The sequence below is a fragment of the Stomoxys calcitrans genome, chromosome 2, assembly GCF_963082655.1.
Source record: "Stomoxys calcitrans chromosome 2, idStoCalc2.1, whole genome shotgun sequence".
In the NCBI taxonomy this organism is placed as follows: Eukaryota; Metazoa; Arthropoda; class Insecta; order Diptera; family Muscidae; genus Stomoxys; species Stomoxys calcitrans.
This window is the reverse complement of record NC_081553.1, coordinates 72,700,357-72,720,727: the sequence shown is the minus strand read 5'-3', so window position 1 is coordinate 72,720,727 and position 20,371 is coordinate 72,700,357. Positions and strand designations below refer to the sequence as shown.

At 36.9% G+C, this 20,371-nt stretch overlaps 1 protein-coding gene across 2 annotated transcripts in view; it reads left to right on the top strand.

Moving 5' to 3' along the window:
* The window catches only part of LOC106088132 (heterogeneous nuclear ribonucleoprotein R), a 438,953-nt gene that overhangs the window by 276,521 nt on the left and 142,061 nt on the right, over positions 1–20,371 (top strand). The window contains exon 1 of one of the 2 annotated variants that reach the window (XM_013253457.2): positions 10,962–11,247. The exons of the other annotated variant lie outside the window; for it this stretch is intronic. Coding sequence (XP_013108911.2) covers positions 11,220–11,247 — 28 coding nt within the window. The 5' untranslated portion in view covers positions 10,962–11,219. Of the gene's footprint in view, positions 1–10,961; positions 11,248–20,371 lie in introns of those variants that run through there. 2 annotated transcript variants of the gene reach the window in all.

Below are 20,371 nucleotides of genomic sequence, written 5' to 3'. Positions count from 1 at the left end.
AGCGCTTATATATAGAACTAAAATCCGATTTTATGAGATCAGAAAGTCAGGTTTGTATACAAAGAATACGAAATCATCAAAAATTGTTTGGAAATTTTTTTATACCCAATATATCTGCAAAATTACATATACCCGGTAGAAACCCATCTCTATCCAGGACTAGTTTGAGGATGGCACGATACGCATCGTTTAAGTGCATGGTAATAACATAACAAGTGCGAATGGAAGGGAAGACTATTTGACTGAAGGGGCCAGAGCACAGCTATCGGCAGTTTTACCGATTTGGCCCTTTTCAACCAAATTCGGTCTAATGGATTGGAAAATGTTTGGGTTTGGTCAGAAGGAGGGTCCAAATCGAATTATAATAACAATAATGCAAAGATGCTGGACCATCTCCAACATATTCTCGTCATCACAGACCCTGCAGAAGACCGCCGCTTCCCCCTATGTCTAGCGCATTGATCTGACGTTGCAGTGATCAGTCAGAAGGACTATTAGAAGTCCGAGATAATACTCAGCAAAATCTGATCCGCGTCGGTTTAAAGTTTTTTTTTGCATCTCCTAAACAGTCTCGACGTCACATGGCCAGATGCCAGAGCCTCAAACCCGCCTGACTATCTGTGTATAACCTGACAGCCTGATCGGGCAGCCTGTTCTACATCAACAACCTCTCCAAAGCCTCAAAGGCAGTAGCCTACATGTTTCCATAATTCCCTAGAAACTTAAGGTAAACTTCCGCCCCTATGCTCCAGAAGACACATCTTTTCAGAGCATAATGCCATGGGTGATAACCGGTCAAACCACTACTGCAAACTCCCAGTGCACCGTTCCCCTGCAGAGCGCCCAACTTTTTCCTTCGAGTTGCGACAGGAATAGAGCGTATTCAGTTCCCATTTAGGCCTTTTCCTCAAATCATTAACAAAAGATTTTTGTCAAAATTACTTTTGCAAAAAATGTGTCCTTATTTTTTTTTTCAAAATCCACATCTTTTTTGCGTAGAGCTCAAAAAAGTCGGACAGGCTAATAATAAACTCAATTTTTGCTTGAATAGCAACCATGCTGAGGTTGTGTTAAACCACTTTTGGTTGCATAGTTTTCGTGCATCACTGGACAAACATGACTACACATCGAAATGCATACCATCATACACCATACTATCCGCCAGACTAGACGGTGAGTGTGGTGCATTGCCAGAATAAAGTGTGTCGCTCACTGGTTGTGGTGGTCGTGGTGGTCGTGGCTCCCCATACGCAGCATATGTTGCTATGCAATACCAAAAAATAATCATATCTGTTGGTTTCTTTTTTTTTCCTATGTTTTTGTTTAGGTTCTTATGTTCGTTTCTTCGTTTTCTTGTATAAAATAGTCAAGTAGAGCAATAAGCGAAAAAACTGACACTTACAACACTTTGGTATGAGAGTATGGGGAGTAAGAGCTGGCTGGCATAAGAGTAACACGGATTCTATTTGCCCTGGAGTACAAGTATTACAAGCGTCAGCAATGCCGCCCGGCATGTGGGAAAAGCTGACAGCTTTATTTGAAACTGTCAACACTTGGGGCATTTTTTTGTTCTTCTTATCTTAGGGCCAGGTTTTGTCTCCTTATTGAGTATTTGTTACACACCAATTAAATTAAAGCTGCTTGTTTGTGGCTTATGGCCGTCGCATCTTCCATGTAATGGAATATCTCATGCGAGCAAAGATACGCAAACATAGAAGACGGCGACTCAAAAATAAAAACGTTGTGGTGTCTTTAAGAAAAACGCAACGATTATGGTTCAAAATGACCACAAGCAAAGATAAAGTAAATCCTTGGTAAAGTCTTTCTGAACAATAGCTACCTTTTTTGAATTGTTTCTATGTTGACATTATGTTGTGTTAGATATGCCCATCCATTATCTGGTTTCCTTAAAAATTGGGCTTTGCTGCTTATTTTTTTCTTATAAATATTTACATATAGATTTTTCTATGAAGTTCCCTGAGGTTCATTATTCCAACTCGGAATAGGTCTTCAAGCTTCTCAATCCACGATATGTCTTCAATTTCAGACAAATTGTTCCAATTCGGCTTTGATTATATATTTCAAACAAAAATAGTGTAAAATACAATAAAATAAAATATCAAATAAAACAAGCAAAAATTGTTTATAACAAAATATTGTTATTTTTAGTAGCTATATCTAAAAATAAACCGATCTGAACCTAGTATATGGTTCAGATCGGTCGAAAAGCCTAACATAAGTCACTGTGTCAAATTTCAGTGAAATGGGATTATAAATCGGTCTACATGGCAGCTTTATCCAAATCTGGACCGATTTGGACCAAGTTGCAGAAAAATGTCGAAGAGCCTAACACAACGCACTGTCCCAAATTTCGGCGAAATCGGACAATAAATGCGCCTTTTAAGTACTCAAAACCTCAAATCGAGAGATCGGTCTATATGGCAGCTATATTCATATCTGGACCGACCTGTGCCATATTACAGAAGTATGTCAAGGGGCTTAATTAAACATACTGTCCCAAATTTCGGCGACATCGGACAATAAATGAGCCTTTTATGGGCCCAAAACCTTAAATCGAGAGATCGGTCTATATGGCAGCTATATCCAAATCTGAACCGATCAGGGCCACATTGAAGGAAGATGTCGAAGAACCTAAAACAACTCACTGTCCCAAATTTCAGCAAAATCGGATAATAAATGTGGTTTTTATGGGCCTAAGACCCTCAATCGGAGGATCGGTATATATGGCAGCTATATCCAAATCTGGACCGATCTGAGCCAAATTGACGAAGGATATCGAAGGGCCTAACACAACTCACTGTCTTAAATTTCAGCAAAATCGGATAATAAATGTGGTTTTTATGGGCTTAAGACCCTAAATCGGCCGATCGGTCTATATGGGGGCCCATCTCCGAACTTAACCTATAGCCTATAGACAAAAAAAAGAATCCGTGCAAAATTTCAGCTCAATATCTCTATTTGTAAAGACTGTAGCGTGATTTCAACTGACAGACGGACCGACGGACGGACATATCTAGATCGTCTTAGATTTTTACTGTGATCAAGAATATATATACTTCATAGGGTCGCAAATGGATATTTCGATGTGGTGCAAACGGAATGACAAAATGAATATACCCCTATCCTTCGGTGGTGGGTATTAAAAATAAAATAAACTTAAATTAAATTAAAAAATAAATAAAAATGTGTAGGTTGGTCTGGAAGGAAACATAGGTTATATAATTTTTTGATAGCGAAAGGGGGACGGACCCTCCCCCTTGCCTAAAAAATTCTACCCAAAAAAAAAGTGGACCGATCAGAACAATATGGGATTCAAATGAAAGTTATTCAAGAGTACGAATTTCATCATAAAAGTTGGGTTCAAGTACCTAGCCGTTGGGTTCAAGTACCTAGCCGTTGGGTTCAAGTACCTAGCCGCCCCAGTCCGAAAACCCCTTAAAATAGGTTTATTTGACGATTATGACAATATGGGACTCAAATGAAAGGTATTCGGGAGTAGATTACGAATATGGTCAGGGAGTAGTAATATTTATTAATAACGGATGGGGGCGGACCCTCCACCGTTACCTCAAAAACATCACCCAAAATCAAAAGTGGACCGATAAGGACAATATGGGTATCAAATGAAAAGTATGCGGGAGTAGATAGCAAATCTGACATACAAATTCATGTCGTAGTATAGGTCACCCCACCCCCACAAAAACGCCCAAAATGGGCACATTAGCCAATCACGGATATCTGGTACTCGTTTTGTTTGTTCCGTATAGACTAAAAAACGGCATAACCGATTTTCTCGAAATTTTCGCATATTGTGTGGTTTGGTCTGGAAGGAAACATAGGCTATATAATTTTTCGATATTGAAAGGGGGACGGACCCTCCCCCTTATGCCAAAACACAACCCAAAATCAAAAGTGGACCCATCAGGACAATATAGGTATCAAATGAAAGGTATTGAAGAGTAGAATACGAATATGGTATTAAAATTTGAGTCTTAGCATTCGTAGGGCCGCCGCAACCCCAAAACTCACCCAAACAGACATATTGGACGTTCATTTCAATACGGGGCTCAATTGAATTTCAATATGGGGCCTAGATCGAAGTATAGGGGGTGACGCCAACCCTCAGAAACGCCATTAGATCCATTGTGACTATATGATACTTGGCTGAACAGATTTTCTTAAAATTCTCATAGATTGTGTACGTTTGTTTGGAAGGAAACATAGGCTACATAATTTTTTAGATATCGGTAGGAGGCGGACCCTCTCCCTTACCCCAAAAACGCCACTCATATCGGAAAGTGGTCCGATGGGCACAATAAGGGTATAAAATGAAAGGTATTGGAGACCAGAAAACTAATATGCTATTAAAATGTTGGCCCAAGTACCCTGCGGGACCTCTCAACTCCAAAACTCCTCTAAACAGATATATTCACAGTTCATGTCAATATGGAACTCATATGAAAAGTATTAGGCAGTAGATTACAAATATGGCATAAAACATTAGGTCCAAGTAATGGGAGGTCGCTCACCTCCAAATATCCCCAAATGGGCATATTAGCCAACCATGGCTGTATGGGACTCAAATGAAAGGTATTAGGGAGTAGATTACGAATATGACATTAAAGTTTGCGTTCAAGTCTAGGTGGCGCTTTTCCTCCTAAAGATACGTCAAATGGGCAATAATGGACTCAAATGAAAGGTATTTTTTGAGTAGAAAACGAGTTTGATATCCAATTTTGGAGCCAAGTATTTTGGGGTACGTCCTAAAGCACCCCCTAAACTGAACTTCATTTCAAGTAGTCTAATCGGGAAATCGGTTTATATGGGAGCGATATCAAGTTATGAACCTATTTCGACCATACTTGGCATAGTTGTTGGAAGTCAAAACGAAACACTTCATGCAAAATTTCATCTAGATCGGATTCTAATTGCGCACTCTAGAGGCTTAAGAAGTCAAGATTCGAGATCGGTTTATAAGCAGCTATATCAGGGTATGAACCAATTTGGACAATTCTTATCACAGTTGTTGGAAGTCAAAACAAAATGACACGTGCACGATTTTAGCCTAATTGGATAAGAATGGCGCCCTCTATCGGCTCAAGCAGTCAAAATCCCAGATCGGTTTATGTGGCAGCTATATCAAAACATGGACCAATTTGGCCCCTTTACAATCCCAACCGACTTACACTTATAGCAAGTATTGGGTTGCCCAAAAAGTAATTGCGGATTTTTCATATAGTCGGCGTTGACAAATTTTTTCACAGCTTGTGACTCTGTAATTGCTTTCTTTCTTCTGTCAGTTATCAGCTGTTACTTTTAGGTTGCTTTAGAAAAAGAAAAGTTCATTCTAAGTTTTATTCAAAATGCATTTACTTTCTTTTAAAAAATCCGCAATTACTTTTTGGGCAACCCAATATTTATGCAAAATTTCAGGCGCCTAGCTTTACACCTTCGCAAGTTTATGTGCTTCGACAGACAGACGGATGGACTTGGCTAGATCCGTTTAAAACGTCTTGACGATCAAGAATATACGTTATGGGGTCTTTATCGAATATTACGAGGTGTTACAAACGAAATGAGGAAAAAAATATATCCCCATCCTATGGTGGAGGGTATAATAATAGAAATAACCTTAGTTGGTTGTCACATACCATTTTATCCGTAAGTCGTAAGAGATTTCCAAGCGTATTGGTCTTCTTTAGCTTCTGACAAGTAGTTACGAAATATTTTCCTCCATGTTTGCCCAGCTTCCAGGTATTCTTGTAAAGCAGATTCAAACTTTTGGCCCGCTACTACTTCATGTGACCTTGTAATCGAATGTATCTCTAAGGCATTGGGCTTTCTGCATCTAATTGGATTTGTCGTATTTAATTAGGACTTTACATGTCATTAAATTGGGGAAAATGCTATTGCGTTCATGCTCGCCATTCAACCGTTATTTCAAAACAAAATTCAAAAGGTCCTTGGTCCTTGGCTACTCGTGCACTCTTGGCTATTGGCGATGTTGTAGTTGTTGCTATCGCTGTAGCCACTGCTGCTGCTGCGTTGCGTTATTGTGTGGTTTATGGTGATTCATACAAAAGATGAGAAGAATAAAAACGACATCCTTTATATTTTAACACCTTCATCCAATTTCTTTATTGTTCTCCACACACAGTTTCGATATTTTGTTTTTGTTGCATCGTTAATTTATGGACATTAGAGATTTCCTTTGGCGAGGCAAACAACAACAGACGAAAAAAGTGACGACAAAACATTCCACAATATGACAAAAGTTCTTAAATGATATCAAAAGGAAGAAGAACGGTTTTGTTGTGTGATCAGTGAACTTTTGGCTCAGCGCTATGTTTTGTTGTTGTTTGCTCCATCGTTTGTGCTTAACGTTTATGTTTTTGTTCCTGCGCCGATTTAGATAAAATTTTCCCACCAGCCGCATAGCGCACATTCGTAATATCTCGGTGGCCTCCTTAAATTCAACCCAACCCAACAACACCCATTGACCATTGATGGCGATGATGATGATGGTCACAATGACTATGGTGGCGAGCGAGTCTTGTGTGTTTTTTCTTGTGCCTGCAACAGGAAGGAGGGCTGCCTACCACCCTCCCTCCTTGTCTGCCATGATAAGAGGTGTAGGGAAATTCCAATGTACCCCTAAGATTGAAGGGCAATGTTCCAGCAACAACAATTGCATCATTTATAGGACTACAATAGGCAAATTGACAGCAGCAGAGGCGATATACCGCGCTTGGCTGTTGTAAGGCAGCAGCAGTATCTTGGAAATTCTTTTTATGAAATACTTTGCTACCTATGAAGATATCGAATCGAATTTGTTATGATTGAGATTTTATTTTCTTAGAATAATGGCTCAATATGCTGTTGCTATGGAAAATTTTCATTTTTATAGAAAATTTTGTCAAATTTTTATTTCTATGGAAAATTTTTGTCAAAAATTTTTTCTTACTATTTTCTTTCAATCTTTAGTCTATCAGCATGTTTTGCAATGTTGGACTTGTATTGGGTTGCCCAAAAAGTAATTGCGGATTTTTTAAAAGAAAGTATATGCATTTTTAATAAAACTTAGAATGAACTTTAATCAAATATACTTTTTTACCCTTTTTTTTCTAAAGCAAGCTAAAAGTAACAGCAGATAACTGACAGAAGAAAGAATGCAATTACAGAGTCACAAGCTGTGAAAAAAATTGTCAACGCCGACTATATGAAAAATGCGCAATTACTTTTTGGGCAACCCAATAATTTCCTGCCCAGCAAAATATTCAGACATTCACATTCGTATTCATTTCCTACTGAAAAGAATAACTTCTGTCTTAGCGCTTCTTGAATAAAATCCCTAAGAGCGCTGGAATATTTCCATAATAGCTACGTCATCAGCATTGACCACCAAATTGTTGGTGATAGTAAACCTCTTTGAGGAATGCCACTACTGCTGCAATACGTCTTTTAGTAAAATTCGTAATAAACTAACAAACAGTGTGTTACTATTGATGCCTAGAGTTTCCTGCTCCTTTGTGATTGACGTTGGTTTACAACATTGAACACACAATGCCAAGATAGGCCACCATTATATATTCTTGCATACCAAGTGAGCCTTTTGTATAGTCCACTAGGTCATGAAAGTCTTTTGCTTTCGTGTGTTACGGTTTTTATGCTTTTGGAAAGGATTGGGAACCTGCCACCATGCATTCTGCTAAAATGTGGGAGCTATATCTGGTTATAGACCGATGTGGACCGTACTTGGCACACTTGTTGAGAGTCATAACAGGACACTGTGTGCAAAATTTCAGCCAAATCGGACACAAATTTGGGATGTCGGTTTATATGGGAGCTATATCAGGTTCTTGACCAATTTCGACGGTACTTATTACAGTTGTTGGAAGTCATAACAGAACACCACATCCAAAATTTCAGCCAAATCGCACACAAATTGCGGCTTGTAAGGGGTCAAGAAGTCAAATCGGGAGATCGGTTTATATGGGAGCTATATCAGTTTATATACCGATTTCGTCGGTATTTGGCACAATTGCTGAAAGGTACAACCGAACACTGTGTGCAAAATTTCAGCCAAGTCGGATTAAAATTGCGGCTTCCAAAGCCCCCAAGAAGTCAAATCGGGAAATCGGTTTATACGGGATCTATATCAGGATATAGACTGATTTGGACGGAACTTGGAACATTTGTAGGAAATCATAACAGAACACCATGTTCAAAATTTCGGCCAAATCGGATGAAAATTGAGGCTTCCAGGGGCTCAAGAAGTAAAATCGGGAGATCGGTTTATATGGGAGCTATATCAGGTTGTATACCGATTTGGAGCGTACTTGGCACAGTTGTTGGGAGTCATAACAGAACATAATGTACAAAATTTCAGCCAAATCGGACAAAAAATGAGTCTTCCAGTGGCTGAAGAAGTCAAATTGGGACATAGGTTTATATGGGAGCTATATCAGGTTCTTGGGCGATTTGCAAGGTACTTAGTACAGTTGTTGGAAGTCATATCATAACGCTAAATGTAAAATTTCAGCAAAATCGGACACAAATTGAGGCTTCCAAGAGCTCAAGAAGTCAAATCGTGAGATCGGTTTGTATGGGAGCTATATCAGGTTCTTGACCGATTTGGACGGTACTTGGCACAGTTGTTGGAAGTCATAATAGATCACTATGTTTAAAATTTCAGCCAAATCCGATGAAAATTTAGGCTTCCAGGGGTTCAAGAAATCAAACCGGGAAATCGGTTTAATTGGGAGCTATATCAGGTTTTTGACCGATTTGCACGGTACTAAGCACAGTTATTGGAAGTCATACTATATGCTTAATTTCAGCCAAATCGGATGAAAATTGTGGCTCCCAAGGGTTCAAGAAGTGAAATCGGGAAATCGGTTTATATGGGAGCTATAACAGGTTCTTGACCGATTTGCGAGGTACATAGCACAGTTGTTGGAAGTCATAACAGAACACAATATGCAAAATTTCAGCCAAATCGGACAAAAATTGCGGCTTGTAAGGGCTCAAGAAGTTAAATCGGGAGATCGGTTTATATCGGAACTATATCAGGTTCTTGACCGATCTGCAAGGTACTTGGCACAGTTGTTGGAAGTCAAAACAGAACACCATGTTCAAAATTTCAGCCAAATCGGACAAAAATTGCGGCTTGTAAGGGGCTCAAGATTTTAAATCGGGAGATCGGTTTATATGGGAGCTATATCTAAATCTGAAGCGATATGGCCCATGTGCAATCCCCAACAACCTACATCAATACTAAGTATCTATGCAAAATTTTTAAGGGCTACCTTTGTGCGTTCAACCGCTATCATGATATCGATAGACGGACGGAAGGACATGGCTAAATCGAATCAAAATGTCGAGACGATCCAGAATATATATACTTTATGGGGTCCCAGATCAATATTTCGAGGTGTTACAAACGGAATGACTAGATTAGTATGCCCCCATCCTATGGTGGTGGGTATAAAAATTTTCAAAGGTGGTTTTCCCCTTTTAATGCTGGCGGTATTTATGAGATACTGTACCATTTGGTATAACAGCCATGTTAAAACTGCTCCCCAAGGAGGTGTCGCCCTGCGTCACGCCGTTTGGTCTCGGCTCTAAAAAAGAGGTCCCCTATCATTGAGCTTAAACTTGAATCGGACATCACGTATTTATATATGAGAAGTTTGCCCATGTTCCTTAATGGAATGTTCATGAAGAAATTTGGAATATAAATAACCTTTGTGTCCTACAGTTATATAAAGGGTGATTTAAGAGGTATAGGAAAGTTTTTCAAAAAAAAGAAACCCATTAAATTCTGGAAAATGCATGAAATCTTTATTTGAATCGATATAACGGTCCATATAATTTAATGTTTGAAGATTATTTCATGCAAATGTTGACTGTGACTGCGCCTCAAATGATCCATTCGCTTAGTCCAATTTTGGCATACTCTTTCCATTATTTCGGCCGGTATCTCACGAATAAATGCTTCAATATTGTCTTCCAATGAGTCGATTGAAGCGGGCTTGTCTGTATAGATATGAGCTTTAACATAGCGCCACAAAAAATGGTCTATAGGCGTTAAACTGTACGATCTAAGCGGCCAATTGACCGATCCCGAATGTGAAATAAAATATTCACCCAACTCGCCTCTCAGTAGGCGTGCTATATGGCATGTGGCACCGTCTTGTTGAAACCATATGTCATGCAAGTCAAGCTCTTGCATTTTGGGCAAAAGTAAAGTTGGATATCATCTCACGATGGCGCTCACTATTCACTGTTACGTTACTATTCGCATCATCTTTTAAGAAGTACGGTCCAATGATGCCACCAGCCCATAAACCGCACCAATCTGTGACTTTTTCTGTATGCATTGGTAGCTCTTGCAATGCTTCTGGCTGATCTTCACTTCAAAATCGAAAATTTTGCTTATTAACGTACCCATTGAACCAAAAATGAGCTTCGTCCATAAAATGGAAGAAGCGCGCGATGAAGTTTCTTAACCGGCACGCATTTTGATAATAAAATTCAATAATTTGCAAGCGTTGTTCGTTTGTAAGACGATTCATGTTTAAATTATAGACCAAACTAAAGATGTTTGAGAGTGAAACAAAACACGAAACATGCGTGAGCTGTTTAAACCAGTGTTGCGCAACAGATAATAGTTAAAAAATCACCCTTTATTTCTACAAACTTGAGAGGGGCAGAAAGCAGAAGGGAAGTCTTCAACCAGGCTCATGTCAACTCTGTTTAGTCCATTGTGACTTCAAAAGTATCGACAGACCATTTTATTTCTATTCTATATTTCCTTATGGGTTCTACTCAATATTGTGATACCCTTGTTCTACTTTATTAAAACTCTGATATACAAAATACCTTTTGAAAACACAATACCTTTGAACGTGATTTCAAATTATAAACATATCAGAAAAAATATTCATATCGATACGTTCTTTTGAAATTGTCAAAAACTCCAAAATTAATAAAAATTCAGAAAAGGATTGGAAAAATACTTAAAATTTTTAATCCAAATTTGCTAACCACGAAAAGATATTAACAAATACCAACGGAAAAAATTGAAAAGGGACAATATAGTGCAGAAGATAGCCGCGAAGAGCCAGAAGAAGGGACACTATCATCAAGGCTTTTGAAGTTGAAGTTTATAGCCCTCGCCGAATAATTAAAACATCATGGACAGTGGCCAGATCAACAACAATGGTAAGTATCAAAAGAAATTTGTTTTTTGTATATAAAATTTCAAACGTATCCATATCGCCTTTTTATACCCTCCACCATAGGATGGTAGTATACTAATTTCGTCATTCTGTTTGTAACACCTCGAAATATGCGTTTAAACCCCGTAAAGTATATATTCTTGATCATTATGACATTTTAAGTCGAACTAGCCTTGTCCGTCCGTCTGTCCCGTCTGTTTGTCCGTCCGTCTGTCTATTGAAAGCACGCTAACTTTCGAAGGAGTAAAGCTAGACGCTTGAAATTTTGCACAAGTTCTTTTTATTAGTGTAGGTCGGTTGGGATTGTAAATGGGCCAAATCGGTCCATGTTTTGATATAGCTGCTTGACTTCTTGAGCCTCTAGGGGGCGCAATCTCTTCCGATTTGACTGAAAATTCGCACGCGGTGTTTTGGTATCACTTTCAACAACTTTGCTAAGTATGGTTGAAAACGGTCCATATCCTGATATAGCTGCCATATAAATCGATCTGGGGTCTTGACTTCTTCAGCTTTTAGGGAGCACAATTCTTATCTGATTTGCATGAAGTGTTTTGTTATGACTTCCAACAACTGTGCTAAGTATGGCGCAAATCGGTACATAGCCTGGTATAGCTGCCATATAAACCGATCTTCGGTCTTGACTTCTTGAGCATCTAGGGGGCACAATTCTCTTCCGATTTGACTGAAATTTTGCACGCGGTGTTTTGGTATCACTTTCAACAACTTTGCTAAGTATGGTTGAAAACGGTCCATATCCTGATATAGCTGCCATATAAATCGATCTGGGGTCTTGACTTCTTCAGCTTTTAGAGAGTACAATTCTTATCCGATTTGGCTGTAATTTAGCATGAAGTGTTTTGTTATAACTTCCAACAACTGTGCTAAGTATGGCGCAAATCCATAACCTGATATAGCCGCCATATAAACTGATCTGGGGTCTTGACTTCTTCAGCTTTCAGAGGACTCAATTCTTATCCGATTTGGCTGTAACTTTGCATGAGGTATTTTGTAATGACTTTTATAACCTGTGCTTAGTATGGTTCAAATCGGTTGATAACCTGGTATAGCTGCCATAGAAACCGATCTGGGATCTTAATATCTGGAGCCTCTAGAGGTCGAAATTCTCATCCGATTTCGCAGAAAAAATTTGTACAACGGCTTCTCTCATGATCTTCAACATACATGTCTGAATCGATCGATAGCTTGATACAGCTGCCATATAAACCTATCTCCCGAGTTTGCTTCTTGAGCCCCTACAAGGCGCAATTCTTATCCGAATGGACTGAAATATTACACAAGGACTTCTACAATGTTCAGCATTCAATTCATTTATGGGCCGAATCGGACTATAACTTGATATAGCTCCAATAGCATAACAGTTCTTATTCATTATTCTTTGTTTGTCTAGAAAGAGATACCGCGCAAAAAACTCGACAAATGCGATCCAGGGTGGAGGGTATATAAGATTCGGCCCGGCCGAACTTAGCAAGCTCTTACTTGTTTTGAAGATAATTGACATTTTTATACCCTCAAACATAGGATAAGAGTTAACTTATCTAGTCATTCCGTTTGTAACTCCCCGAAATATGGACCTTATACCCCATAAGGTCCATATTTCGAGGTTCAAATTCGATCTAGCCATGTCTGTCCGTCCTTATGTTGAAATCCCGATAGCGATCGAACCCGTAAAGCTAGCCGCTTGAAATTTTTCACAGATACTCAATTTTTATGTAGGTCGTTGCGGATTGCAAATGGGCCATATCGGTTCAGATTTGGATATAGTTGCCATATAAACCAATCTCCCAATGTAGTGTTCTCTTATGACTTCCTACAACTGTATCAAGTACGGTTAAAATCGGTCTATAACCTGACATAGCTCCCATATAAACTGATGTTTTGATTTGACTTCTTGAGCCCCTGGAAGCCGTAGTTTTTGTCCGATTTGGCTGAAATTTTGCATGTGGTGTTTTGTTATGATTTCCAACAGCTGTGCCAAGTACGGTCCAAATTTTGCACAGGTCTCCTTTTTGGCCCAAGGACGAACGCTTTGGAAAAAATCGGTTCAGATTAAGATATAGCTCCCCTATATATCTTTCATCCGATAAGGCCTATAAATGCTGTAGAATGCTGTCAATTTCCGTCCCATCTTTACATAATGTGGCATGAGGTGCTCTATTTGACGTCTGCATATTTGTGCAGAGTTCTATCAAAATCGGTTCAGATTTAGATATAGCTTCCATATATATCTTTCATCCGATATGGCCTTTTAAGGCTGTAGAAGCCTCAATTTTTGTCCGATCTTTACAAAATTTGGCATGGACTGTTTTATTCAACGTCCCCATATGTGTGCAAAATTTCATAAAAATCGGTTCAGATTTAGATGTAGCTTCCATATATATCTTTCATCCGATATGGCCTTTTAAGGCTGAAGAAGCCTCAATTTTGGTCCGATCTTTACAAAATTTGGCATGAGGTGTTTCATCCAACGTCTTCATATGTGTGCAAAGTTTCTTCAAAATCGGCCCAGATTTAGATGTAGCTCCCATATATAACATTCATCCGATATGGAATTATATGGCTATAGCAACCACAATTTTGGTCGGATCTTTACAAAATTTTGCACGAATTGTTTTCTTTAAAGTTTCAATTTGATTGCAAAAATTTCATAAAAATCGGTGTAAATTTAGATATAGCTCCCATATATATCTTTTATCCGATATGGAGTTTTAAGGCTGTAGCAGCCACAATTTTTTTCTAATCTTTACCAAATTTTGGCAAGGGGTGCTTTGATTGACGTCTTCAAATGTGTGCAAAATTTCATAAAAATCGGTTCAGATTTAGATATACCTCCCATATATATATTTCATCCGAATTGGACTTTAAAGGGTGTAGTGGGCACAATCTTGGCCCCATTTCTACATTTATTTAAAGTCCCAATGCAAGTGCTAAGCTTCATATATAGTAAATCGGTCTGGATAAAGACATAGCTCCCATATAAATCTTTTTCCGATATGGTTTTTTAAGTCCGATCTTAAGAAGATGTTGTACGAGGTGTTTTATTTGACATCTTAATACGTGTGCAAAATGTCATAAAATTCGGTTTAGATTTAGATATAGTTCCCCGATATAGGTTCATCCGAAATAGACTTTAGCTTGTAGAAACCACAATTTTCGTATGATTTAGCATGAGACGTTTTATTTGACGTTCCAATATGTGCGTAAAATTTCATTAAAATCGGTCCTGATTTAGATATAGCTCCAATGTATATATATATATCTTCCGATATGGCCTTTAAGACACTAAGAACCACAATTTTGGTCACATCTTTACTATATATGGCGTGAGATGTTCTATTTAACGTCCCAGTATGTGTCATCAAAATTGGCACATATTTCGATATCGAATGAAACTAACAAAAATTTTCAACTTTACTATTTTTTATTTCGTTGAGTTGCAATTCATGATCGCAAATTTATCCTACTTATTTTTATATATTTTTGCCAATTTTTTTTTATACATTTCTATTTATCTTTAACTTTATCTTATTATTCTAACTACCACATTTGGCCAAGCTTTGAAATCTCCAAAAAGTTTCAAGTATATTATTTTTATTGAAGCATATAAAAAAAATTGTGTGGTAATGATTTCATTGCTGCCACCAGTTTTTTTACTATGATTATTTTTTTTTTTTGTTTCCTTCTGCCAAATGATATTTCTGCCACTACCCTTAGAAGAGATGCAACGCTAAGATCCTTTATGGGAGGCAAAGGGTATCCTATCTCCTTTTTTCGGGATCTGTGTGTACACAAGAGCTTAGGAATATTGTGGAACAATGAGACGGGGAGACACCACACACTATTGCTGTTACTCAGCTGCATTCATAAACTCATCATCTTCTTTTCGATAGTGTTCAGGTACAACTTACTCATATATCATGCAAAAAATAAAACGGAAAAAAATGTTTGAGAATGTATGGCTTAAAGTGTACCTGTAGTGACAGACAAAACTTTTCGCAGAAAATGTCAAAATTGTTCAAAAAAAAAAAATTTAGTAAAATATTCTTTAAAACAAATTATAACACCCACCATCGTAAGATAGGGGGTATATCCATTTAGTCATTTCGTTTGCAACACATCGAAATATCAATTTCCGATTCTACAAAGTATATATATTTCGGATCGTTGTAAAATTCTAAGACGATTTTACAATATCCGTGTGTCTGTCCGTCCGTCTGTTGTTGTCACAGATACGTCTTTTTGATACACGCTGGTTAAGTTCCTGAATCGGACCATATTTGGATATAGCTGCTATATAGACCGATCTGCCGAAAAAGGGTCTAAAGGGTCGCTTTATTTTTTATTAAATTTTGCTGAAATTTGAAACAGTGAGTAGTTTAATGCTTCCCGACATCTGACCTAAATATGGTTCAGATCGGACTATATTTAGATATATCTGTCATATAGACCGATCTCCCGATTAAGGGTCTTAAGTCCATAAAAGCTTTATTTTTTATCCGATTTCGCTGAAATTTGAAGCAGTGAATAGTTTTACGCCTCCCAACATAGGACACAAATATGGTTTAGACCGGACTATATTTAGATATAGCTGTCATAAGACCGATCTGCCGATAAAGGGTCTGAAGACTATAAAAGCTTTAGTTATTTCCCAAATTTGAAACAGTGGGCTATTTAAAGCCTCTTGACATCTGACCTAAATATGGTTCATATTGGACTATCTTTAGATATAGCTGTCATATAGAAGGAGGGAGGCCACCGTAGCGCAGTGGTTAGCATGTCCACCTGAACGCCTGGGTTCGAATGCTGGCGAGACCATCAGAAAAAATTTTCAGCGGTGGTTTCCCCTCCTAATGCTGGCGACATTTGAAAAAACTTCTCTCCAAAGTGGTATCGCACTGCGGTGCGCCGTTCGGACTCAGCTATAAAAAGAAGGCCCTTTGATATGTGAGAAGTTTGCCCCTGTTCCTTAGCGGACTGTTCATGGGCAAAATTTGCAATTTTTGCTACGTAGCTGAAATTTGAAACAGTATGTGGTTTGACGCCTCTCAACATTGGACCAAATATGGACCCAAATTCAGAACTGACTATATTTATATATAGCTGCCATACAGACTGATCTCCAGATAAAGGGTTTGAAGCCCATAAAAGCTTTTTTTTGCATCCGATTTTGCTGAAATTTAAAACAGAGTAATTTTAGGCCACCCGCCATCCGACCCAAATATGGCAAAGATCGGACTGTATTTAAATATAGCTGTCATGTAGATGGATATGCTGATTAGTTGTCTGAAGCTCATAAAAGCTTTATTTATTACCTGATTTTTGTTGAAATTTGCAATAATCCCGAATAGCTTTCAGTTGTCATTATCGTCCAATATGCCTATTTGAAGGGGTTTTAGGATCGGGGCAGTCGACTAGGTGCGCCGCCCATACCATATTCGTAATCTATTCCCGAATAGCTTTCAGTTGAGTACCATATTGTCATTATCGTCCAATATGCCTATTTGAAAGTTGTTTTGGGGTCGAGGCAGCCCTCTAGGTACTTGGACCCAACTTTTGATATCAAATTTGTATTTTACTCCTGAATACTTTTCATTTGAGTCCCAAATTGTTCAAATCGATCCAATTTTATTTTTGGGAGGTACCTTTAGGGTAAGGTGCAGGGTCCGCCCCCCTTGGGATATCAACAAATTATGTAGCCTTTTGCTCTTTCCGGACCGGAGGCCACCGTAGCGCAGAGGTTAGTATGTCCGCGTACGACGCTGAACGCCTGGGTTCGAGCCCTGGCTAGAACATCAGAAAAATTTTCAGCGGTGATTACCCCCTCCAAATACTGGCGACATTTGTGAGGCACTATGCGTCGTTAAAATTTCTTCGCAAAGTGGTGTCGCACTGCGGCACGCCGTTCGGACTCGGCTTTAAAAAAGAGGTCCCTTATCATTGAGCTTAAAATTTGAATCGGACAGCACTCAGTGATATGTGAGAAGTTTGTCACAGTTCCTTAGTGGAATGTTCATGGGCAAATTTGCATTTGCTCCTTCCAGGCCCCTCACCACAATCTCTACAAATTTCGAAGCAATCTATTTAACCATTTTTGAGTCTATACGGAACAAACAAATTTACAAAGCCACAAACAAACACAAATTCGTTTTATGTATATTGATAAGATGTTATAAAAATATTATTTTTTAAAAAAAGTGGGGCCAATTTTTTTTTATAGAAAAATTTTTAATTAATTTTTCTTTAATAGAAATTTTTAGAATATTTAATAAAAAATTTTTTCAAAATTTTATTTTTATGAAAAATTTTGTCAAAATTGGTTTTCAATAAAAATTTTGTTTTTATAGAAAATTTTGTCAAAATTTCGTTAATTTTTTTTTTTGTAGAAATTTTTGTCAACATTTTGTTTTTATTGAAAATATTGTCAAAATTCTGTTTTTACGGACAATTTTGTTTTAATATAAAATTTTGGAAACATTTTGTCTTTATTGAAAATTATGTTTTATTTGTCCAAATTCTATTTTAATAGAAAATTTTGTCAAAATTCTATTTTTATAGTAAATTTTGTCAAAATTCTATTTTCATAGAAAATTTTGTCAAAATTCTATTGATATAGAAAATTTTATCAAAATTCTATTTTTATAGAAAATTTTGTCAAAATTCTATTTTTATAGAAAATTTTGTCAAAATTCTTTTTTTATAGAAAATTTTGCCAAAATTCTATTTTTACAGAAAATTTTGTCAAAGTTCTATTTTTATAGAAAATTTTGTCAAAATTCTGTTGTTGTAAAAAATTTTGTCAAAATTCTATTTTCATAGAAAATTTAGTAAACATTCTATTTTTATAGAAAATTTTGTCAAAATTCTGTTGTTATAAAAAATTTAGTCAAAATTCTATTTTTATAGAAAATTTTGTCAAAATTCTATTTTCATGGAAAATTTTGTCAAAATTTTATTTCCATAGAAAATTTTGTCAAAATTCTGTTGTTATAAAAAATTTTGTCAAAATTCTATTTTTATAGAAAATTTTGTCAAAATTTGGTTTAACAAAATTATTTTAACAAAATTTTGTCATAACTTTTTCTCTCGTTTCCCGAATATTTGTTTTTTTCTTTGAAATATGACCTTCACTGTATCAAAATTCCAAAGTAGAGGATACTGCTTTTTAGTGGCCATGTTGGTGGCAGCAGCGGCATCGTCAGCCTCGATTTGTCCAGTGGTTCGCGAATTTCTCTTTTTGTTTTTTTTTTTTTGGTTGTTTTGTGTACATTTCGCATTAGTGCCCAGAACAAAAATCTATTGGGCATTTTTTGTTGTTGGCGGCTCATTGTTCGGAGGTTTCTTGATGAATACCTTAACCTTTAGCGGTCTTTGTCATATGGGGTAGTTGTTGTTGTCATTAGTTGGGCATCCTTTTATTCCTTTGAACCAAGAACAGGCTCTCAGTGTCAATGTACGCCCATGGAGTTCTTTTCTTTTTGGATTTTTTTTATTCGCTCTCCTCCTCCCCTCCTTATTTTTTGTCGTTTTTTTTTATTATGGTTTTTATGAAGATGATGATGATGCCTGTGTTGTTTTTTTTTTTTGCAAGTCGTGATCATTGCCGTTGTTGCCTGAGTTGATGACGATGACAATGGTGGTCAATGGTCAGTCTTTCTATCTATCTGTCTGTCTCTGACTGAATCTGTGACCACTTTACCATGGACAAAGGCGGCAGGGTTGCAGTGAATGTGACACCATTACCTCAAATCAAAGGGAATTGTTCACTTCTGTTCTTAAAACATATGCACAGCAGCAATGATTTTCTTTTTTTTTTCTCTCTTGCTCTCCTCTCTCTCTCGATCATTTGATTGCGCTCTTGAAACTCAAACTTTGATAGCATTTGGAGTGCCTTCGTGAAGATTGCACAAGGACATTGTCTTATCAAACAGAGTTTGCATTGAAGTTGATTTTGTATTGAAAGTGCAAATGGTGCCCTGAATTGCAAATATTTGAATAAAAAACAAACACACAATTGCTATGGGGCTGTATCGCACCTAAGATTTTAAGCAAATCGTTAACCCTAGTGTTTCTCATTTAATAATTTTAATGTGGACACAGAGTTTTAAGCCGTAGTTCTAACCTTTATTTCTTAGGAAATTTTGTTGACATTTCATGTGTATGGAAAACTATGTCAAAACTTTCTTTCTATGGGAAATAAAAAAAAAATCCGTTTTAAAATAATTTTTGTTAACATTTCCATTCTAACGGAAATTATATACAAATTTCCTTTTTGTATATAAATTTTGTAAAATTTCATTTCTATTTTTTGAGACATTTTGCCAAAAATTAATTTAGAAATTCGGTTAACATTTCTTTTTCTTCGTTTTATTTAATTTTATATAAGATTCCCTTTCCACGGGAAAATAATGATTAATTAATAATAATTAATTCCTATATTTTCCATACAAAATGTCAAAATTTCTTTTCTATAGAAAATTTTACAATATTTTATTTTCAAATTCATTGTCACAATTAATTTTTTTGGAAATTTTGTTGAACTTCCTTTTTTCGGGCTATTTTGTTAAAATTTGATTTGTTCGGAAAATTTTGCTTAAATTTCCTTCCTATAGAAATGTCAAAATTTCGTATTTAAAAAATTTTTTTCGAAATTTTGAAATTTGAAATGATGAAAATTTCCTTTCTTCGGGAAATTTTATTAAAATTTCCTTTCTTTGGGAAATTTTGTCAAAATTTATTTTTTTGGAGAATTTTTGTCGAAATTTCCTTTCTTTCCAAGGAATGATATTTCCTTGGTTTTTTAGGTTAGGTTGAGTGAGTTTCCCACCACGGGTGAGTTGTGGTACCCTACAAAGAAAGGGAAGAGAAATAAGGTTAGGTTAGCTTGAGTGAGTTGCCCACCACGGGTGAGTATAGCCCATTGTGAAACCCTACAAAGAAAGGGAAGAGAAATTTCCTATCATCAAGAAATTTTGTCAAAATTTCCTTCTTCGGGAAATTTTTATCAAAATTTCCTTTCGTCTGGAAATTTTATCAAAATTTAATTTTTGGGGAATTTTGGTCGTAATATCCTTTCTTTCCAAGGCATGGTG